Source organism: Sciurus carolinensis, chromosome 14, assembly GCF_902686445.1.
Source record: "Sciurus carolinensis chromosome 14, mSciCar1.2, whole genome shotgun sequence".
NCBI classification, from domain to species: Eukaryota; Metazoa; Chordata; class Mammalia; order Rodentia; family Sciuridae; genus Sciurus; species Sciurus carolinensis.
Genome location: NC_062226.1, coordinates 21,351,414 through 21,375,716, shown reverse-complemented (window position 1 = coordinate 21,375,716; position 24,303 = coordinate 21,351,414). Strand labels below are relative to the sequence as shown.

The 24,303-nt window shown below is 37.4% G+C and overlaps 1 protein-coding gene and 1 non-coding gene across 3 annotated transcripts in view; both read left to right on the top strand.

Annotated features, from left to right (window-relative positions):
• Window positions 1–24,303, top strand: part of Hsdl2 (hydroxysteroid dehydrogenase like 2) — a 69,784-nt gene that overhangs the window by 2,328 nt on the left and 43,153 nt on the right. For both annotated transcript variants that reach the window (XM_047525402.1, XM_047525401.1), the window contains exons 2-5: window positions 17,729–17,892; window positions 19,217–19,315; window positions 21,534–21,648; window positions 23,559–23,662. In XM_047525402.1, coding sequence (XP_047381358.1) covers window positions 17,729–17,892; window positions 19,217–19,315; window positions 21,534–21,648; window positions 23,559–23,662 — 482 coding nt within the window. The remainder of the gene's footprint in view (window positions 1–17,728; window positions 17,893–19,216; window positions 19,316–21,533; window positions 21,649–23,558; window positions 23,663–24,303) is intronic.
• On the top strand, window positions 18,898–18,970 carry Trnaa-ugc (transfer RNA alanine (anticodon UGC)). The gene has a single exon. It is a non-coding gene; the product is annotated as a tRNA-Ala (tRNA).

Below are 24,303 nucleotides of genomic sequence, written 5' to 3'. Positions count from 1 at the left end.
CAGCAACAGCTCCAAGAAGAGTTCAGTGACAACAAACTGAACTGGTAGCTCTTCTGTTCCTTGCAGTGCTTTGCCAAGCAGTGACTTCTCTCTCTCACAGTGTTTTGTCCAGTGACAGCCAGCTGGACAAATGACACATATTCTTCCCAGTGTTATTAGTTTGGCACCCTTCCTACTCAGAGAAGGGTTTTATACCTTAGGCTGCAGAAGCAGTGGCGTCATCAGCATTAGCTCGCTTACTTGACCAACATATCAAGGAGCAACACATGTAAGAAAGTAGCTTTCTACATATAACACTAACTTGCCTGAGTTCGTAGTGTGCATAGGAGAAAGCCAGTGTCTTTCAAGATACTATGTATTTGGACTTTCTGGCTCAGGCTTACTGTCATTGTTCCCTAGGATTTTTGGGAATAGAAAGGGGGCATTCAGGAACATGGTGTTTTATTATCTATCTTTTCTTTAGGGATGATACACCATGTTAAATATATATATATATATATATATATAATTTTATATATATATAATATATTTTATAATATATATTTTATATAATATATATTATATATATTTATGTTTTAAACTAATGTTCCAGTGTTTTTATGGCTTTCTATTATTTAAAAAAAATTTTGTGTTATTGATGGGGATCAAATCCAAGGTTTCATAAATGCTAGGCAAGCGCTCTAGCACTGATCTACTCCTCTAGCCCCTATTTTTATTTTTTATTTTTTAAATATATTTTTTAGTTATAGGTGGACATAATACCTTCATTTTATTTTTATGTGCTGCTGAGGATTGAAGCCAGGTGAGAACTGAGCCATAACCCCAGCCCCCCTTATTTTTATATTTTTATAAATATTTTACATTTATGGCATTTATGTGTGTGTGTGTGTGTGTGTGTCTGTGTGTATGCATTTTTGCATTCAGATTTTTAAAAAGTAAGACAGTTTTTTTTATTGTAAACAAATGGGATACATGTTGTTTCTCTGTACATGGCGTAAAGGCATACCATTTGTGTAATCATAAATTTATATAGGGTAATGTTGTTTGATTCATTCTGTTATTTTTTTTCCTTCCCCCACCCCTCTCACCCCTCTTTTCCCTCTATACAGTCCTTCCTTCCTCCATTCTTGCCCCCTCCCTAACCCTAACTCTAACCCTAACACTAACCCCTCCCACCCCCCCATTATGTGTCATCATCCACTTATCAGCGAGATCATTCGTCCTTTGGTTTTTTGAGATTGGCTTATCTCACTTAGCATGATATTCTCCAATTTCATCCATTTGCCTGCAAATGCCATAATTTTATCATTCTTTATGGCTGAGTAATATTCCATTGTATATATATATACCACAGTTTCTTTATCCATTCATCAACTGAAGGGCTTCCAGGTTGGTTCCATAGTCTGGCTATTGTGAATTGAGCAGCTATGAACATTGATGTGGCTGTATCTCTGTAGTATGCTGATTTTAAGTCCTTTGGGTATAGGCCGAGGAGTGGGATAACTGGGTCAAATGGTGGGTCCATTCCAAGTTTTCTAAGGAATCTCCACACTGCTTTCCAAAGTGGCTGCACCAATTTGAAGCCCCACTAGCAATGTATGAGTGTACCTTTCTCCCAACATCCTCGCCAACACCTGTTGTTGCTTGTATTCTTGATAATCGCCATTCTAATTGGGGTGAGATGGAATCTTAGGGTGGTTTTGATTTGCATTTCTCTTATGACTAGAGATGTTGAACATTTTTCCATATGTTTGTTGATTGCTTGTAGATCTTCTTCTGTGAAGTGTCTATTCATTTCCTTAGCCCAGTTGTCGATTGGATTCTTTGCATTCTTGGTGTAGAGTTTTTTGAGTTCTTTATAGATTCTGGCGATTAGTGCTCTATCTGAAGTATGATTGGCAAAGATTTTCTCCCACTCTGTAGGCTCTTTCTTTGCATTGCTGATAGTTTCCTTTGCTGAGAGAAAGCTTTTAGTTTGAATCTATTCCAGTTATTGATTCTTGCTTTTATTTCTTGTGCTATGGGAGTCCTGTTGAGGAAGTCTGGTCCTAAGCCGACATGTTGAAGCTCTGGACCTACTTTTTCTTCTATAACTTGCTCGGTCTCTGGTCTGATTCCGAGGTCCTTAATCCATTTTGAGTTTAGTTTTGTGCATGGTGAGAGATATGGGTTTAGTTTCATTCTGTTGCATATGGATTTCCAATTCTCCCAGCACCATTTGTTGACGAGGCTATCTTTTCTCCATTGCATATTTTTGGCCCCTTTGTCTAGTATGAGAAAATTGTATTTATTTGGGTTTGTGTCTGTGTCCTCTATTCTGTACCATTGATCCACCTTTCTATTTTGGTACCAATACCATGCCGTTTTTGTTACTATTGCTTTGTAGTAGAGTTGAAGATCTGGTATTGCGATACCCCCTGCTTCACTCTTTCTACTGAGGATTGCTTTAGATATTCTGGGTTTCTTATTCTTCCAGATGAATTTCATAATTGCTTGCTCTATTTCTGTAAGGTACATCATTGGGATTTTAATTGGAATTGCATTGAATCTGTATAGCACTTTTGGTAGTATGGCCATTTTGACAATATTAATTCTTCCTATCCAAGAACATGGGAGATCTTTCCATCTTCTGAGGTTTTCTTTAATTTCTTTCTTTAGTGTTCTGTAGTTCTCATTGTAGAGTCTTTCACCTCTTTTGTGAGATTGATTCCCAAGTATTTTATTTTTTTGATGCTATTGTGAATGGGGTAGTTTTCCTAATTTCTCTTTCTGAAGATTCATCACTTATGTATAAAAATGCCTTAGATTTATATGCATTGATCTTATATCCCGCTACTTTACTGAATTCACTTATGAGATCTAAAAGTTTTCTGATGGAATTTCCTGGTTCCTCTAAGTATATAATCATATCAGCAAACAGGGATAGTTTGAGTTCTTCTTTTCCTATTCATATCCCTTTAATTTCTTTGGTCTGTCTAATTGCTCTGGCTAGAGTTTCAAGGACGATATTGAAAAGAAGTGGTGAAAGAGGGCATCCCTGCCTTGTTCCAGTTTTAAGGGGGAATGCTTTCAGTTTTTCACCATTTAGAATGATATTAGCCATGGGCTTAGCATAGATCGCCTGGTATGATGTTTCTTTGTTCTCATTTACCTCTAAGAATTTTTTAATTTCTTTCCTAATATCTTCTGTTATCCATTCATCATATAATAGCATATTGTTTAATCTCCAGGTGTTGGAGTAGTTTCTGTTTTTTTTTACTCTTTCATTTATTTCTAATTTCAATCCATTATGATCTGATAGAATACAAGGTAGTGTCTCTATCTTGTATTTCCTAACATTAGCTTTGTGGCATAATATATGGTCTATTTTAGAGAAGGATCCATGTGCTGCTGAGAAGAAAGTGTATTTGCTCTTGGTTGGATGGTATATTCTATAAATGTTTGTTAAGTCTAAATTATTGATTGTGTTATTGAGATCTGTGGTTTATTTGTTCAATTTTTGTTTGGAAGATCTGTCCAGGGTGAGAGAGGCATGTTAAAATCACCTAGTATTATTGTGTTATGGTCAGTTTGGTTTCTGAAATTGAGAAGGATTTGTTTGACATACATGGATGAGCTATGTTTGAGCATAGATATTTATGATTGTTATGTCTTGCTGATTTATGCTTCCCTTAAGCAGTATGAAATGTCCTTCTTTATCCCTTCTAACTTTGGCTTGAAGTCCACATCTGAAATGAGGATGGATACCCCAGGTTTTCTGCTGAGTCCATGTGTATGGTATGTTTTTCCCCATCCTTTCACCTTTAGTCTATGGGTATCTCTTTCTATGAGGTGAGTCTCTTGCAGGCAACATATTGTTGGATCTTTCCTTTTAATCCAATCTGCCAGTCTATGTCTTTTACTTGATGAATTCAGGCCATTAACATTCAGGGTTATTATTGAGATATGATTTGTATTCCTGGTCATTTGGTTCATTTATTTTATTTATTTATTTATTTATTTTTGACTCTACTTGGTTCCTCCTTTATTTGACAATTCCTTTAGGATAATTCCTCCCTTTGCTGATTTGCTTCTTTGTTTTTCATCTCTTCCTCATGGAATATTTTGCTGAGAATGTTCTGTAATGCTGGCTTTCTTTTGTAAATTCTTTTAGCTTTTGTTTATCATGGAAGGATTTTATTTCATTGTGAAATTTGAAGGTAAGTTTTGCTGGGTATATGATTCTTGATTGGCATCCATTTTCTTTCAGGGCTTGGTAAATGTTGTTCCAGGCCCTTCTAGCTTTTAGGGTCTGGATTGAAAAATCTGCTGATATCCGTATTGGTTTCCCCCTGAATGTAATTTGGTTCTTTTCTCTCACAGCCTTTAAAATTCTGTCTTTATTTTGTATGTTAGGTATTTTCATTATAATGTGCCTTGGTGTGGGTCTGTTGTAATTTTGTGTATTTGGAGTCCTATAAGCCTCTGGAACTTGATTTTCCATTTCATTCTTCAGATCTGGGAAATTTTCTAATATTAGTTCATTGAATAGATTGTTCATTCCTTTGGTTTGTTTCTCAAAGCCTTCCTCAATCCCAGTAATTCTTAAATTTGGCCTTTTCATGATATCCCATAGTTCTTGGAGATTCTGTTCATGATTTCTTACCATCTTCTCTGTTTGTTCAACTTTGTTTTCAAGGTTAAATATTTTGTCTTCAATATCTGAGGTTCTGTCTTCCAGGTGTTCTATCCTATTGGTTGTGCTTTCTATGGAGTTCTTAATTTGGTTTATTGTTTCCTTCATTTCAAGGATTTCTGTTTGTTTTTTTTTAATATCTCTAACTCTTTATTGAAATGATCTTTTGCTTCCTATATTTGCTCTTTTAACTGTTGATTGGTGCAATCATTCAATGCTTGCATTTGCTCTTTCATCTCATCATTCAATGCCTGCATTGATGAATTGCTCTTTCATCTCATTGTTTGCTTCTCTGATCATTTTAATTGTGTACATTCTGAACTCCCTTTCTGTCATTTCTTCTGCCATGCTGTCATTGGATTTTATTGATGTAACATCTAGATTTGTTTGGGGCATTTTCTTCCCTTGTTTTCTCATATTGTTCAGGTATCAGTGGACCGCTGAGATATTGCAGATTACCTCTATTGACTTATAATGTCCCTGAAGATGTCTAGTATATCCCCTCTTATCCTTCAGTAGCCTGAAGTCTTAGAGGAAGTTGATAATGCGGTGCTCCACAAGGAAGCTGCCTCTCTAGGGGTGTTGGCCTTCAGGTGGGGTATATTCCTTCCTGGTGGGCAGAGGTGCCTCCACTTGTTGACCAATGGTCATCCAAAGGGGAATTAGACTGTGGGCTGAGGCAAGGCCTGTTTGGGCCTGTGTCTCTGGTTTTACCGTCCTTGTGGGAAAACCTCACCTGGCAGGGAAGACTCACCTGGTGGGGAGGTCTTGCTGGTCAGTTCCCCTCCTAGAGGTTCCCCTCAATCCAAAGCTACTGCCTGGGCTGGGCTGACTTCCTCTGCAGTGTTCCCAGGGGCCCGGACCTACCTCCTGGGCCTGGGAGCCTCACCCTTCGCAGACAAGTCTCCTTAGGCTGCCTCTCCCAGAGAATCTGCCTGCAGTCCTGGAACCTTCGCTCTGCCCCTCTGCTTGTCTCTGTGCGGCTCTTCCACCAAGAAGCCTCCTAGGTCCTGGGACCCTGCTCTGCACCCAATCGTGTGACTATGCGGCCCTTCCTCTGAGCAGCCACCTGGAGCCCCGTATAGTCGCTCCGAGTCCCAGAGACCTGCCGCGCTCCTCCTCCTCCTCTGGGCAGCCCCCCGGGTGTTCAGGAGCGGTCGCTCTGAGTCCAAGCGACTCGCCGCACGCCTCCTCCTCCGGGAAGCCACCCAGAACTCTGGTGTAGTCACTCTAAGGCCAAGTGACCCGCTGCACTCCTCCTCCTCCTCCGGGCAGCCCCCTGGGTGTTCAGGAGCGGTCGCTCTGAGTCCAAGCGACTCGCCGCATGCCTCCTCCTCCGGGAAGCCACCCAGAACTCTGGTGTAGTCACTCTGAGGCCAAGTGACCCACCGCACTCCTCCTCCTCCTCCGGGCAGCCCCCACAATGTTCAGGAGCGGTCGCTCTGAGTCCAAACAGCTCGCCGTGCACCTCCTCCTCTGGGCAGCTGCCCAGAGCCCCAGTGGGTTGCTCCGAGTCCCAGCGCTGTGCTGAGTGGCCTCCTCTATGATGCTCCCAGTTGTCCGAGTGCACTGCTCCAGCGGGGGGAGGGGTGTCTCGTTGGGCAACTCTACTTCACAAAGTTCCCTGCGTCCCGGGACTACCGCCCCATCTGGGACGCCTCCCCAATGGGAGAGACTCCCTGGTGACTTTGAGTTGGTCCCAAGTCTCTCAATATCTCTTCTTCTTCAATCCTGAGTCCTGGAGCAACATGAAATGCAGCCACCCTCTAGTCTGCCATCTTGAAACCCCCAAGACAGTTTTATTAGAACTGGAAGAGTTGCTAGGGACTGGGGTCATGGCTTAATGGTAGAGCACTTGCCTAGCATGTGTGAGGTGCTGGGTTCGATCCTCAGCACCACATGTAAATAAGTAAAATAAAGGTATTGTGTCCACATACAACTAATAATAATAATAATAATAATAATAAAAGAGTTGCTAAAGAAGGAATGTTCAATTTGAATTTCTGAACGCAGAAGTGGAAAAGTCCCTCTGGAGCCTAAAAACTGGGAGTTATGGTCAGGAAAGTAGAATGGCTTCCTACATTCAGAGTTTTTCATCCACTTGAGATTGACTTTGGCATAGGAAGTGGGTTAGGAAGTCCACTTCATTTTGGTTCAGATAACCATCCATTTGTCTCAGCAGCTTTGACCTAATAGTTAATCCTTTCCCTTATGTCAGAAATTTTACCACTATCACATGTGAAATTCTTGTATGCATAGGGATCTGTTTTTGGACTTTATGTTCTATTATTTTGGTCTTTCTGTTCATGCACTAGTATCAAACCACTTACCCTAGTTTTATAAAATATGTTAATATCTAGGAAAGGTAGTTCTTGCCTCATTTGGAAATTTTTTTTCAGAACTTTCCTGGTTATTCCTGGTTATTCTTGGATAATTATTTTTTCAAATGAACTAGAATAGTTTGTGTAGTTTTTTTTTTTAAAGTAAAACCTTTTTTTTTTTTTTTCTAGGTGTGGTATACATGGTCATAGTCCCAGCTATTCGATAGACTGAGGAAGGAGGATAATTTCAACCTAAGAGTTTGAGACAGGCCTGGGCAACATAGCAAGACCCTATCTCAAAACCAAAACCAAAACAAAACAAATCATTTTTTAAAAAATGGTTAAACATTTCTTCGCATTTATCCTGCTTTTCAGATGTCAGAGAATTTTAGTAAGTTGAGGTGTAGGTTATCCCTACATTTGCAAGTTTTAGCTACCTACCAATGGTATTGAGAAATGTGGACTCTCTCTGAGGTGCTCTTGCCATTGACATTCTGGTTCTAATACTTTGCTGCTGGAGGAGATCCCGCTGGAGATCCCTCGTAGTACTGATCTAGCTGCCTTTGCTGTTCTTGATGCCTGATGCTCTGGGTGAGGAGGATAAACCCTTTATCCTAGTGGGAATCAGTCCAGCTCTAACCCAGGCAAAGGGATAGGGCCTTTTAAAGCAATAGTTGGGACATTTCCATGTGAATATTTACATTAGAAATCAATTTAGTATTCTGTGTATACTACTTTTTATATATAAAAAAGGGAATATTACATATGCACATGTAAAATGTCATTTATATATATTGTATTATGTGTGTCTGTTTGCATATTTCTGGAAAAATAAATACAGAAAGGATAAACCATAAGTCAATGAAACTTGTAACCTACAAGTAAAGTACCAGACTTCTTTGAGTATACATTATTATAAGATTTTGACTTTTAAATCAAATACATATTTTATAACATCCCTTATCAAAGATGAGGGGACAGAAGAACTAAAATTGAATTCCAAAATAAACACACTTAGCTGTATTTTAAACTTATCTCATAAATATAAAAGGAAAAGAACTAATTCATGTTATTTAAAAAAATTATATATTTCAATTGTTAATGGACCTTTATTTTATTCATTTATTTTTATGCAGTGCTGAGAATTGAACCCAGTACCTCACACATGCTAGGTAAGCGCTCCACCACTGAGTCACAACCCCAACCCTGTAATATTTGATGTGTGATCTATCTATACATTTTGGAGAAATTCGATCTAAAGCCAAGAAGAAGTGCAAAGAAATCTTGAATTCTGCTTAGTAGACTTCTTATTGTACTGGTGTGGGCATAGTAATTGGAAGACTGTTACCTCTTACGCTGCATGCCTGTCTTTTGTTGCTCTGCCTCCTTAACAGAAGAATGCATAGGATTCTTACTTTTCCCCTTGATAGGGGTGAGAGATCCTGGAAATCCTTTTTATATTCTCCATCTCCACAGGGATGTTGTCCTTTTTCTTTTAGATAGTCATGTCTAGCCAGACGTGGTGGTACACACCTGTAATCCCAACAAGGGTGAGACAGGAGGATCGCTAGTTCAAAGCCAACCTCCACAAAAGTAAGGCACTAAGCAACTCAGTGAGACCCTGTCTTGTTTTTTTTTTTTTTTTTTTTTTGGTGTTGGGGATTGAACCCAGGGCCTTATGCTTGCAAGGTAAGCACTCTACCAACTGAGCTAACTCCCCAGCCCTGTCTTTAAATAATATATAAAATAGGGCTGGGGACATGACTCAGTAGCTGAGTGCCCCTGAGTTCAATCCCCAGTACGTCCTTCCCCCCGCAAAAAAGTTGTGAAGTTGTATCTGTCAGCAGCATATCCTTATTACCTAAACTGTCAAGGCCTAGGATTCTGAGATTTCAAGTGTTTGTCTTAGGTTAGACTTTTATTTATTTATTTTTTATTTTTTTGACTTTACTGGGGACTGAACCCAGGGCCTTATGCGTGCTAAGCATATACTTTTTTAAAAAAAAATATTTTTTTAATTGTCAGTGGATCTTTATTTTACTTATTTATATAAGGTGCTAAGGATCAAAACCAGTGCCCCTCACACATGCTAGGCAAGTGCTCTACCACTGAACTATAACCCCAGCCCTAAACATGTACTTGTAATAACATATTTTAATTTTTATCTTTTTTAACCCTACAATCATTATTTTATTATTATTGTATCTTCATTTTTTTAATAATTTGTTAATTTTGATTCATTGTAAACAAATGGGGTAAAACTTATTTCTCTGGTTGTACATGAAGTAGAGTCTACCATTCATGTAATCATACATGTACATAGGGTATGATGTTTGTTTCAATCTGTTATCTTTGCCTTCCCCCTACCCCTCCCACCCCTCTTTCCTCTATTTAATCCATCCTTCCTCCTTTCTTGCCTCCCTCCCACTCCCCATTATGTATCATCATCCGCTTATCAGAGACATCATTCAGCCTTTGTTTTTTGTGATTGGCTTATCTCACTTAGCTTGATATTCTCCAATTTCACCCATTTGCCTGCAGATGCCATAATTTTATTCTTCTTTATGACTGAGTAATATTTCTATTATTGTATCTTCTTTAGATTTTATACTTATTTATCAATATCTTTGGTTTTCATATCTTCTTGCATCTCAGACTTTGCATCTGGAAACTTTTCTTCTGACTGAAGAAGTAAGACATAAATAAAAAGTATATGGATTAGAATGAAATAAACATTGTTGTCATTATTTGTGGATGATATCATCCTACACAAAAAAACTAAATAACATACAACTAAATTATTAGAATTAATAAAAGTTTGATTATTTCAGGATATAAAAGTCAATGAAGAAAAATAATTTAGATTTCTATACATAAGCAAAAATCTGTAAGAAATATAGAAATATAGTACATAACAATAAAAGTGAGAAATTCAAAATCCTGAGTAGGGGCTCTACTATAGAACAAATGATCTATATCCTTCAGCAAATAAATGGTGTATAGAATAGAAGGGTAACAAGAACAGATTAAGAGACTTAAGAGATATAACAAATGCAATGTGAGATGCTTAATGGATCCTGATTTAATCAGACCAACTGTAAAAAGATTATTGAGAACATTGTAAAAGTTTGAATATGGACAGATATTGGATGGTATTGAGGGATTATTTATTTTCATAAGCATAGTAATGATGTTATATCAAAAGTTTTTTTACTAGAAAAGTAATAAAAGTATTCATATGTGAAATTATATGACCTTTGGGATTTGTTTTCTGATAATTGCTTTTAAAAAAATTGATAATTGTTCAGTAAATAAAGCTTATTATACTGTTTTTATTTTTAGATTTATTTGAAAATTCCACAATAAATCATTAAAAATGGTCTTTGGTTTTTTTTGTACTGGGAATTGGACTTGAGCATTTTTATCACTGAGCTACATCTCCATCCCTTTATATTTTTTACTTTGAGGAGGATCTCACTAAGTTGCTTAGGGTCTTCTAAGTTGCTGAGGTTGGCCTCAAACTTGTGACCCTCCTGTCTCAGTCTCCCTACCAGCTAGGATTACAGGCATGCACCACTGTGCCTGGCAAAAATGATCTTTGTCTTTACACTGATTTTTTGTTGTTGTTGCGAAGGAATATCAGTAACTATACAATGGAGAAATCAGATAACACTAGTTGGACATTCAAAATTAGCATTACCTGCAAGTACACGTAGACATCATGTATTTCCTGATCTGATACACTGAGGAAAAAACAGTATTGCATAATCTGGCTGGGAATATATAGCCTGGATCTAACAAAGGAATGTTAGTAACCATATAGTGGAGAAATCTGATAATACTGGCTGAATGATCAAACTTAGTATTATCAGTGAGTACAGGTGGATATTGTGTACTTCCTGATCTGGTAGCATATCTGAAACAGTATTGCATATTCTGGCTGGGAATGTATAACCTGAATCTGATCATGGGGAAATATCAGATGAATCTAAAAGGAGGAGTATTCATTCTTTTTTTTTTTTTTTAAAGGAATTGGAGGGCGGGAAGATGTGGTGGCACACACCTGTAATCGCAGCAGTTTGTGAGGCTGAGGCAGGAGGATCAAGAGTTCAAAGCCAGCCTCAGTAATTTAGCAAGACCCTAAGCAACTCAGTGAAACCCTGTCTCTAAATAAAATACAAAAAGGGATGGGGATGTGGCTCAGTGGTTAAGCACCACGGATTCAATCCCTGGTATGGGGTAGGGGGTTGGGGAAGGGGAAAGAATGTGGGGTTGTGTTTGTGACTCGGTGGAAGAGTGCTTGCCTAGCCTGTGTGAGGCACTGGGTTTGATTCTTAGCACCACATGTAAATAAACAAGTAAAGGTCAGTCAACAACTAAAAAAAATTTTTTAAATTAACAAAAAAGGAATGGGACTGTATTCTTTCAAAGGCCAATATTATATAAGATAAGAGGCTGCAAAAATGTTCTAGATTAAAGGAGATGAAAGAGATATGACAAGTAAATGCACAATCTGATCTTCAGCTAGATCCTGTATTGGAGGACAAAAATTGCCCTATAGAGCATTGTTGGGTCCATTGACAAAATTAAAATACTGGTGGTGTATTAGATACAAGTAATTGTATCAGTGTTATGTATACTGAGGTTGTTAACTCTATTGTGGATATATAAAAAAAAACAGGCCATGATGTATTCGCCTTACTCTTAAGTAGTCTGGAAAAAATAAGATCTATAGAAGGGCAAGGGAGGCAGGATGAGCATGAGTCCAAATGATAAAGCAATGGGGTAAACTGCTAATCTGGGTGGAGGATATTTGTGTATTTTTCATATTATTCTTACAACTTTAAGTTTGAAATTATTTACAAATAAAAAGTTGAAAAAAGTTAAAAACAAGGGAGTACCAAGGAATAAAGTCATTAAAATGTGTAATACTTTTCTGTAGAAATTTATACAATTATATTGAAAAACATTAAAGACCTAAATAAATGAGAGGGATCCCATGTTCATGGATTGTAACATTGTTATAAAGATGTCAATTCTTACCAAATTGAATTATAAATTTAATATAATTTCTATCAAAATCCCAACTCATTTTGCTGTGCAAATAGATAAACTGATTCTAAAATATGTGTGGAAAAGCAAAGTTCCAAGTATAGCCAAGAAACCCTTGAAGAAGAACAAGTGGAATTTTTTGCCCTATCAGTTATCAAGAATAGTAGAGCTATTATAATTAAGACAGTGTGGTCTCTGTCGAGTAGTGTAACAGAATAGAGAGTTTAGAAGCAGGTTTATACATTTATGGAGTTAATAAAGCTGACATTGACGACTGTGGGAAAGATGTTTTTTTTTCAGTCCTGGACAGTTGGTTATTCATACAGGGAAAGAAATGTTATTGGTTCCCTACCTTAATTCAGATACAAATTAATTTTTGGTGGATTAAAGACTAAACTTTAAAAGGCAAACCATAAACCATGTGAAAGATAGATTAGTAAGCTTGTGGGTAGGGAAGAATTTCTTACCCTAAAAGCACTGGCCATAGAAAGTAAAGGTTCAGTAATTCTGCTACATGAAAAATGAAGAATTCCTGTTCATCAAAAGATATAAAGATAGTGAAAAGGCAAGCCACAATTGAGAAGATATTTAAATGTATATAATTTATAGACTTATATAAGTCAAAAAAAAAATAACCATGTAGAAAAGTAGCAGAACAAATTAATAGGATATTCTTGGTAGAAGGAACATTAAGTGACCATTAACATGAAAATATGTTCAACCTTAGTAATAGTCAGGAAAGTGTAAATTTAAACGACCATATCATACTACCAGATTGGCTAAATAAATAAATAAATAAATGCCTGACATTACCAAGTGCTGGGGAGGTTGTGGGAACCGTCATACACTGCTGCCGGTAGGAACGTTAACCATTTTGGAAAGGGGTTTGGTATGACTTGATAAAGTTGAACTTCAGTGTATATTTATCTATTGCTGTGTAACAAACTATTCCAAATTTTAGTGGTTTAAAACAACTTCTTTTTTGAGGTGCTAGGGAATGAACTTAGAGCCTTGTGTAAATGCTAGGCATGTGCTCTACCACTGGGCTACAGTCCCCAGCCCCTTTCTTTGTTTTAGTTTTATTGGAGGCAGTATCTCATAAGTTGCTCAGGCTGGCCTTTACTTTGTAATACTTTAGCCTCAACCTCCAGGGTCGCTGAGATTATGGTGTGTGCCACCATGCCTGGCAACCACTTATTTTTCACAGTTCTTTGGGTTGTCTGGGTTCTTTTCCATATAGTGCATACATATGGCTGCATCTAGCTGGTAACTTTGCTAAAATGTCTTAGGTAGCTTCTTACCCTGCAGGGTGTCTCTCCATATGGCCTCTCATCATTTGGTGATCTATTTACTAGCAGCATGGCATCTGGCTTCTAAGAGAAAGTAGAAGCTGCCCACCATTTTATGGCTTGGAAGTTCAAGAGTGCTGCTTCTATTACATTCATTCAGTCAACAAAAACCATAGGCTAACCCAGACTCAATGGGAGGGGAAGATATACTCTCCTCTTTTTTTTTTTTTTTTTTTTTTGGTGGTGCTGGGGATCGAACCCAGGGCTTCTTACTCTACCAGCTGAGCTATCTCCCCAACCCCCTCTATACTCTCCTCTTGATGGAAGGAATGTCAGACAATTTGTGGTTACCTTTGATTCATAACAATATCCTTTAAACCAACAGTTACACTAGTAGATATGTGCTGTAGGGAGACCCTTGCATGTGTGACTGGCAGATAGGTTCAACAGTATTTATAGCAGCATTGTTCATACTAGTAAACAGCAGAATACCTGGAAAGTGGCCTGGGGAGATAGCTCGGTCGGTAGAGTGCTTGCCTTGCAAGCACAAGGCCCTGAGTTCGTATCCCCAGCACCACACACACACAAAAAAAAAACCCTGGAAAATACCCCCCAAGAGCCAAAAGCAGCAGGATAAATAAATAATTTATAGTATGTTCATATGTGGACTCTCATATGTTGATAAAAATAAAAAGTATAATCACGTTGACATGGTTAAATCTCTAGTCTTTGAAAGAAGCAAATCATAGAATAACATATACTATATGAATCTATTATATAGTGTTCAAAATAAGACAAAACCTAAACACTGTATAGTTTGAGACCATAGTTTGGCAGAACTTTTTTGTAAAGCACTAGATAGTAAATATTTGCCTTTATGAGCCAAAAGGTAAAATTATAGGTATATGTACAATTTCCACTTTTAAAATTTTTATTTGAGGGCTGGGGTATAGCTCAGTTGGTAGAGTGTTTGCCTCGCAAACACAAGGCCCTGGGTTCAATCCCCAGCACTGAAAAAAAAAAAAAATTATTTTACAAGGTCTACTAATGGGGAAAATGGAATTCTATTTTTGGGATGGCAGTGTGTGGTATTATTAGTTTCCTAGGGCTGCCCTAACAAATTACCACAAACTGGGTAGCTTGAAACAAATTTAGTCTCTCATTGTTCTAGAAGCTTGGAGTGTGAAATCAAGGAGTCAGCAGGGCTCTGCTCCTTCTGAAATGCTGAGTAGAATCCTCTCTCCTGTCTTCCTAGCTTTCAGTGGTAGCCCGTCATGGGTACTCCCCAGCTAGCCTAGCTGCTGCGTCCCTCTGGTCTTTTCTTTTGTCATCATCTGGTGTTGACAACATGGCATGGCCGTCTTCACACAGTCTCCCCTCTTCTTAGGAGGACATCAGTAATAATTGCATTAAGGGCCCACCTACTCCAGTATGACCTCATCTTAGCTGGTTCTACCTGCAGCAATTCTGTTTTCAAAAAATATCATATTCTGTTCTGGCCATATAGCGCATCACTTACAGTGCCTGACTTGCATGCTTGAGGCCCAGGTTCCAGTCCCCAGCACTGTGGGATTGCAGAAATAGCAAACAAAAAGATCATATTCTGAGGTAATGGAGTTTAGGACTTCATATCTTTTTGGGGAACACAATAACAGGGAGATAATGTTTTGCTTAATTGGCATTCAAGTAGGTGCTCCCTATCAATCTGATCACAAACATTCATCTGTAAAAATAAAAACATTCTCAACTTCAGTCATACATAGGCAGTGAGTCAGATTTGGTCTGTGGGCCATAGTTTGCTGACCCCTGGCTAAGTACACAGGTAGTAGAAATGATTTTAAAAAACAAGGGAATAATGATAATATTCAAGGTCATTTTTGAAGGAAGGAGGACAGAGTGGAGAGGAATAGACAGGTGGCTTCTAAGGTGGTGGCAATATTTTATTTCTTGGCTCTACCACTGTTCATTTTTGTTTTGTTCTTTTAGCTTTGTACATTCATTTTATATGCTGTTTGTATGTTTGCTGTATTTCACCAGAAACTCTTCCCACCTCTCCTCCCCATATTCTGCTTTCTTTTCAATAAGTGGTTATTCCTCATTTAGAAACCTCTTCTTTCACCTCTGCTCTCCTGCTTGAGGAGTGCAGTCCATCCTCCAGGTCTTGGCAGAAGCCATACCTTCTTTTGTTAACATGCTTGCCTGTCCATGACGACCTTTTTCTTTGTCATTGTCACTTTTGCTGTCTTCTCTTCACTCTTGTCCTTAGGCAAGCTATGTTATTTGCTCTTAGAAACCAAACAAGAAAGTAGGTTTCCCTCTCTGTCAGCCTATTTTATTTTAGATATTTCCTTCTTACCTAACAATTAAGTAGGAAGGTAGGATGGAAGGATGTGAAGAGTAAAGTGGGCATAGGGAACATCAGTGCGTTCAATCAGAACATTTCTGATCAATACTTAGCTCTTTTAGAGCCCTTTAGGTTTTTTATTTGGTTGTTGGTACTGGAGATTAAACCCAGGGGCGCTCTACCACTGATCTATACTCCTATCCCTTTTTATTTATTTATTTTTAGCAAGACAGAGTCTTGCTAGGTTGCCCAGTCTGGCTTTGAACTTGTGGTCCTCCTGCCTCAGCCTCCTGAGTAACTGGGATTACAGGCACGCACCACCTCCCTCTACTCTCAGTTGGTTTGTTTAACAGCTTTACTAAGATGATTCATGGACTGGGGTCGTGGCTCAGTGGTAGAGCGCTTGCCTAGCTTGTGTGAGGCACTGGGTTTGAGTCTCAGCACCACATATAAATAAATAAAATAAAGGTCCATAAAACCTTAGTTGCAAGGCACTAAGCAACTCAGTGAGACCCTACCTCTAAATAAAATACAAAATAGTACTGGGGATGTGACTCAGTGGCCAAGTGCCCCTAAATTCAATCCTTGGAACCAGAACAAAACAAACAAACAAAAACAGCCTTGTTAATACTTTTTTTGTGAAAAATGCATGTTTACGTATTGCATTGACAATATATATATATATATATATATGTATATATATATATATATATACACACATACACATATATATATTGAAAAAATAAGATGTGATTCACACCAAACATTTCACCTCTTTTAAATATATAGTTCAGTGGCTTTTAGGGTATTTACTAAAATCACCACAGTCAATTTAAAAACCTTTTCAGAGCTGGGCTGTGTGGTGGCTCTTGCCTGTAATCCCACCTACTGAGGCAGTAGAATCCCCTACTGGGCAATTTAGCCAGACCCTGTGTGGAATAAATTAAAAGGGCTGGGGATGTAGCACAGCGGTGGAGTCCTTTCCTAGCTTATGTGAAGCCTTGGGTTTAATTCCTAATACCACAAAGAACAAACAAACAAATAAAACAAAAACTTTGACTTACTCTCAACTCTCAGCTCCCAAACCCTACCCCGGCCCGCCAGCTCTAGGCAGCCCCTGATCTTATGTCTCTATAGATTTGTCTATTCTGGATACATCACATAAATGCAGTCCTACCACATATGGTCCTTTGAGACTATATTCTTTCATTTAGCAAAATGTGTTTGATTCATTCATATTGTGGCAGCATTTATATAAGCATTTTATTCCCTTTTATTGTAAGGATATACTACATTATGTTTATTCATTAGTTGATAGGTATTAAGGTTGTTTCCACTCCAGTTACTATAAACATCTGTAGAACCATTATTTGTTTTTAGATAATTTCTTTTATGTGTTATGTATTCATCATAGAAAATTTGAAAAGTACTAAAGAATACAAAGAATATGATGAAATTTGTACATAACTCTACCACTCAAAAATAAGCCTTGTTACCAGGCACAGTGGCGCATGCTGGTAATACCAGTGGCTCTGGAAGATGAGGCAGGAGGATTGTGAGTTCAAAGCCAGCCTCAGCAAAACCAAGGCGCTAAGCAACTCAGTGAGACCCTGTCTCTAAATAAAATACAAAATAGTACTGGGGATGTGACTCAGTGGCCGAGTGCCCCTGAGTTCAATCCCTGGAACCAAAAAAACGAACAAACAAACAAAAAACCACAGCCTTGTTAATACTTTTTTGTGAAAAAATGCATGTTTATGTATTGCATTTTATTAATTTCTCATTTAAGATTTACTTTGTGTTTGAGTGGATTTTGTTGACCAGATCACAGTAAGACTGGCCAACTGAAGTTATCATAAATAGTTTATAAGTCATTGTGCAATGGGAATACAGTGGAGTAATTAGCTATCATGTGGGCAGCAGGGATTTATAGAAAATTTCACGGAGGAAGAAATATGTATATTATGAAACTGTGTATGAGCTCCTGATATTGATTAGTAAATAAAATATTGCAATTTCTAACAAGGTCACATGTGTTCTGTTGTAGGAAGCTAGCAGGATGTACAGTTTTTATCACAGGTGCAAGCCGTGGCATCGGCAAAGCTATTGCACTGAAAGCAGCAAAGGATGGAGCAAATATTGTCATTGCTGCAAAGACTACCCAGTCACACCCCAAACTTTCAGGCACAATCTATACTGCTGCTGAAGAAAGTGAGTATGACAGTCGCCCTTTCATGAAATGCCCTCACAGTGGTCTCCATGCAGAGAGAATTTGCTGGGGAGTTTAGTTTAAGCTATTTGGCAGATACTCTAAAGGTAATTTTATCTGTTTAAAGAAATATTTATTTTGTTACCTGAAAGCCAGGAGTTTTGACTGTTTTTCTTGTCTATCACTTCTTTTTTTTTTTTTTTTTTCTTGTTTTTTTTTTTTTTTCTTGTCTATCACTTCTAAGTCATATGAGAGATTTCAATTAAAAATCATGTCTCAGGGCCAGGGATGTAGTTCATTGATAGAGCCATTGCCTCGCATGCGTGTGGCCTTGGGTTCCATCCATGGCACCCTCCCTCTCCTCATCAGTCTCAGGAGGGCAATGATTCTTGAATGGGAGGGGGCAATGGAGTGAAAATGGAGAGGAGACCACCTGAGGCGGGGGGAATGGTGTGAACATTTTGAAAAAACTCTTAATCTCTGTTCACTTTGCAAGTTGTTCTCTTAATGTTTTCAGTTGATGAATAATTATGTGCTATTTTCAAGGCATTGTGCTAGGCACCTTAGCAGGAGGAAAGGCTTAAATTCCACTTCAGTTTTGCTGGTTTTGTTGGTCAAGATAATAGCATTGTTAGTTATGTTGGAGGAATGCACATGAAGTGCTTATGAATGAGATGATGCTGGGGATTATTTTATTTTATTTTTATTTTTATTTAAAAAAATTTTTTTAGTTGTAGATGGACACAATACCTTTATTTGTTTTTATGTGGTGCTGAGGTTCAAACCCAGTGCTTCTCGTGTGCTAGGTGAGCGCTTTACCACTGAACTACAGCCCCAAATACAAACAAAAGCAAAACAAGGGAAGGAGAAGATAAACTGGCAAAACAGTAGCAATCATTGAACATAGGTGATGTATTAATGATAATTCTTTAAACTCTCCTGTTATTTTTGTGTACCTTGTGAAATTTTCCATGTTAAAAAGTTTTTTAAAATTACCTTCCGGGGCTGGGGATATAGCTCAGTCGGTAGAGTGCTTGCCTTGCAAGCACAAGGCCCTGGGTTCGATTCCCAGCACCCCCCCCCCAAAAAAAAAAAAAATTACCTTCCTTTTTTTGTGTTTTCATAGAGTTGGCTCAGCTAGTCTGAAGCTGGTTGTGGTTAATCAGTCTGGCATACTGGTGGTGAAGTCACTAGTGGTTATAACACTAGTAATTTATATCGATTTTCTGAAAATAGGGTACTTTTTTCTTCTGATGGTTTTATCAGAAGGGAACGTAGATAGTATTTGAATGTTCTGATGCTTTTCTGTTTGTTTGCTCTTTGTAGTTGAAGCAGCTGGAGGGAGGGCCTTGCCCTGTGTCGTTGATGTGAGAGATGAACAGCAAATCAATGACGCGGTGGAGAAGGCGGTGGAGAAATTTGGAGGTAGTCCCTTAATTCTGAAATAATTATTGACTACTGATAAAATATGGGCATAATAACATCCAGTGGATGATTATTGGATATTGATGAAGTATAGATAGTATAACAACACCCAGTGGATGCCCAAAACCACGGACAGTAACTGAACCCTGTATATTCTGTGTTTTTTCCTATACATGCATATGATAAAGTTCAGTTTATAAATTAGGTCAGTAAGAGATTAACAACAAAAATCAATGATAAAATAGAGCAATGATAATAATATGACATATTGAGTTATCTGATCGCAGTTTCTCCCTTTCATAGCCCGAGCTTTGAGATGCATAACTCACCTGAGCGTGTTAGCATAGCTAGCCAACCTTGTCACCTCTAGAAGATTCATTCTTACTGTAGTTCTTAGCAGCCTCAGCATAATGATACTTTTCTTTCCTAAAGTTGAGAACTTTCACCTTCTTAAAGTACTTTATGGCTTTTTTGTGGCATATCTGAAATACCACCATCACTACTTTTGCATTTTAGGGCCATTATTAAGTAAAATAAGGATTCCTAATATACAAGCATGGTGATATGGGGACAGTCAATTTGATAATGGTGGGTAGTACCCCACTCCGAAGGTTGAGGCAGGAGGATCACAACCTTGGCAACTTAGCAAGACCTTATCTCCAGATAAGAAATAAACAGGGCTGGGAACATAAGTCAGTGGTAAAACACCTCTGGGTTCAATCCCTAATACTATTAGAAAAAATAAAATAAGAAAGAAAAAAAATTAGTAACACAGAAGTTGTACTAAAGTGTATAGAAATTGAGAAATGAGGATATGATCCAAATTTTATAATGTTACTATCTATGAAGAAAGGGTACTTATGACTAGAATATTTTAGTGAATTTAATGATCTTATTTAAATCATTTTCCACATGTTTTATAAAAGGAGGTTGGAAAGTTAGCAGAATAATAGAAGATGTTCTTAGAATCTGTGTAGCCCAAGAAGTAGAAATTGTAGTATTTCTGCTTTATGGAATGTTAAGTCTCCCCTTCTTTTTTGCATTAATTTTTTTTTTTAATTTTTAAAAATGTGGTAGAAGACAAAATTTACCGTTCTGACCTTTTTTTTTTTTTTTTTTTTTTTTTTTGCGGTACTGGGGATCGAACTCAGGGTCTTGTGCTTGCGAGGCAAACACTCTACCAGCTGAGCTACCTCCCCAGCCCCGTTCTGACCATTTTTAAGTATAGTTCAGTAGCATTAAGTTCATTCATATTGTACAACAGTCATTAAGTGCCCTTTGAAAAGAATTATGAAGGCCATGTAGAAACAAAGGGAAATGTTCATCATGATTTTATATTTTGCCATTTTCATTCAATGTTATTTAACTAACTATAAACTATAACTATAAATGATATATAGTAGGAACTGGATAAAGTATACAGAAATTAGTTAAAGATTTTTTTTTTTGGTCCTTGGTATTGAACCCAGGGGTGCTTGACCACTGAGTCACATCCCTAGCACTATTTATTTTTTATTTTGAGACAGTCTCACTCAGTTGCTTATGGTCTCACTAAATTGCTGAGGCTGCTCTTGAACTTGCAATCCTCCCACTAGCCTCCCGAGTTGCTGGGTTTACAGGCATTTATCACTGTGCCCCTCTAGTTATAGAGTTTGTGTGTGTGCATATGAGTCACTAAAACAAAATTGATCCATTTTGCTCCTTTTTCTGGGATTGAAACTTAAGATCTTTCTCTTTTTCCCAGTTTCAAGACCAGAAAGAAGCGCTTGTCTTTAAAAATAGGGTCTTGGGGGAAAGTGAGACTAGTGTGCTTGGCAGAGGCACAGGCTTTGGAGACATGCCAGAGAGGAATTTGACCTAGGGTTCGTGGATACAGGGAGGGAAGACCAGGAGATAAGAGAACAAGGAGAATGGAAGCTATAAACCATGAGGACTAAGCCTCCTAGGATTTCCCACAGAGTGCTGGTAATTGGCTATATTTCCCTTGTACTGGTGCAAATCATGTGGTGCTGTTTTAAAACAGCTACTGAATCTTGCTTTAGTGTATTGATAAATCATATTATATAAAAATAGTATTTGAACCAACCAAGAGTTCAACAATATAGACTAAATGCTTTCATATGTATGTGTGTGTGTGTATGTGTGTGTGTATGTGTGTGTATGTGTGTGTGATAAAGTCTTACTTCTATTAAAATGAAACTGATTATTTTGGAAATAGGAATTGACATTTTGGTGAATAATGCCAGTGCTATTAGCTTGACCAACACATTGGAAACACCTACAAAGAGAGTGGACTTGATGATGAGCGTGAACACCAGAGGCACCTATCTCACGTGAGTCACAAAGAAGAGTCGTGGGGGAGGGTGACACTGTTTTCTGAGAACTTCCCTTGTTATAAACAGATGTGAGCCATGTTAGCAATAGAGTTGAAGCTAGTAGATAAATTTTACTCTTTTATTAAGCTGAAGGTGTTAGTATCTTATGTGTGGTGCTAAGAATTTTTATGTAATATAAAAGATAGGGCTTGTTGCTGTGAAAAATGTGCTTGATACAGGATTAGTGCTAATGAGTGGCAGGCCTGCAAGGTGAAGATGGAAAGGTTTTGTCTCATAGATTGAAGGAAAGCTCATGTTTACAGTGTAAATGAAATGAGTTCTTTCCTTTGAGTTATAAAATATGGTCTGATTAGAATAGATTTAGTTTGTTTCTCTAGATGCTTTGAGGTGAAGTTTCACTGTTTTAATGAAAATAAGCTATAATATTCTTTAATCCTCCTTACTTCACCCCATAAAAGTGAAGCACCTCCTGCCTATTAATGCCAGCTGCTTGGGAAACTGAGACAGGAGGATTGCAAGTTCAAAGCTACACTCAGCAATTTAGTGAGACCCTGTCTAAAAAACAATAACAAAAAATAGGGACTGGGGTATAGCTTAGTGGTGGAGCACTTGCCTAGCATGTGTGGTGCCCTGGGTATCAATCCCTAGTAGCACACACACAAAAAAAAAGGAAGCACCTTTGGAAATGAAAAACCTTAGTGGTATTGATTGTATTTGGTTTGTAAACTTACCAAGATATTGCATTTGGTAATAAAAGTATTGTATGTTTAGAATATTTAGAAGATTTTTAAAAAATGACTTGAGAAGAGCAAACTAGTTTTGAAATCCTAGGATGACTTGAGTATGAAATAAAGCTATATAATAATTAAGCTATAATATATATTATTTAGCTATACGATAACTTACTACTTGAAGTTTTAATAATATTGGATATAAATCTCTTATGAAACACATTACCTATCTTTATGAGTATCTTTTAACAAATAAAATTATGTATTGCTCCCACAGACATATTACATTTTATATGGGTATAAATTAAATTTGGGAATGTACTGGGAGTTGTATTACTCAATTAGAACTCAGTGTAGTGTATTAAGTCTACACAGGTGAAATAAATCAGCATGTGTAACACTAATGATAGTGATTATTTATTTCATGTTTAGTATATGCACTGTCCTAAGTATATCATATATGTTATCTCATTTTAATCCTTGTTCAGTTCCAGATTGTAGTGAATGTGGTGGGTGTTACCAACATTTATAGAGAAGAAAACTGAAAATTAGAATGCTGTGTAATTTGCCCAAGTTCACACAGTGAAGGGACAGAAGCAGAATTTGAACCTAGGGCTGCCTGACTTGAACAATACCCATGTTGTTGTTTGTTCCTTTTTAAACCTGAGTTTTCCCCCAGCCCTTTTTATTGTTAATCTTGAGACAAGGTCTTGCTAAATTGCTGAGGCTGGCCTTGAACTTGCAGTACTTCTATCTTAGCCTCCAGAGTAGGTGGGATTATATACCTAGCTGAATACCCATGTTCTTTACCACAGTGGTGACTGAAAACTACTTTAACTGTTTCTGAAATTGACAAGTATATGTGTTGAGGAGGGAGAATTTAGGACAGTTGGGGTTGAGTATAACCTTATCTGGGCATAAAACTAATGTATCAAAGTTTTTTTTTTTTTCTTCATCAAGCAGATAATATAATCAGGCTACTCAGTAAAGTTCCAGAGCATGAAAATTAGTTGCTTTTCCTATCTTCTTTCTAGAAAACAAAGAAAAACTATATCTAGATAACTGAGCAAGTTCAATTTCTCTATAGGAGTAACTTAAAATATAACTTTAAAAAGTGTCCAAAAAAAAGTTGTGAGAAAGCTGTTAACTTGACTTGTGTTTGCTTCCACTTTCCAGATCTAAAGCATGTATTCCCTTTTTGAAAAAGAGTAAAATTGCTCATATCCTCAATCTCAGTCCACCACTGAACCTAAATCCAATGTGGTTCAAACAGCACTGTGGTAGGTAGTAGGGTCAGGGGATGGTTTGTTGATTTGTTTTGAATTAAATCAGTGTGTCTATTATGTAATCATTGTCTGTACATGGTATTCAATGGTGAATTTTCTGTTAAATCAATAGGTAGCATTTTGGAAAGATTAGCAATCATTTATCTATAATTTTAGAAGTTTATAATTTTAAAAATTGAAGTATAATTTACATTCAAGAAAGTGCATGGATCTTAGTGGTTCAGTGAGTTTTGACATGTGTATATTATATACCTGTATAACCATTATCCAAATCAAGATATGGATTTCTTTTCTTTTTTTAAAAAATAGTTTTAGTTGTAGATGAACACAATACCTTTATTTTATTTATTTATTTTTATGTGGTATTGAGGATTGAACCCAGTGCCTCATGTGTGCTAGGCAAATATTCTACACTGAGCTCCCCAGGGGGCTGGGGAGATAGCTCAGTTGGTAGAGTGCTTGCCTTGCAAGCACAAGGCCCTGGGTTCAATCCCTAGCACTCAAAAAAAAAAAAAAAAAAAAAAAAACAAAAAAAAAAACAAAGAAAACAACCCCAGTCCAGGATATGGATTTCTATTATCCCAGAAAACTCTTTCACATCCCAGTGGGTATGTTTTATTGTATGTAATTTATCC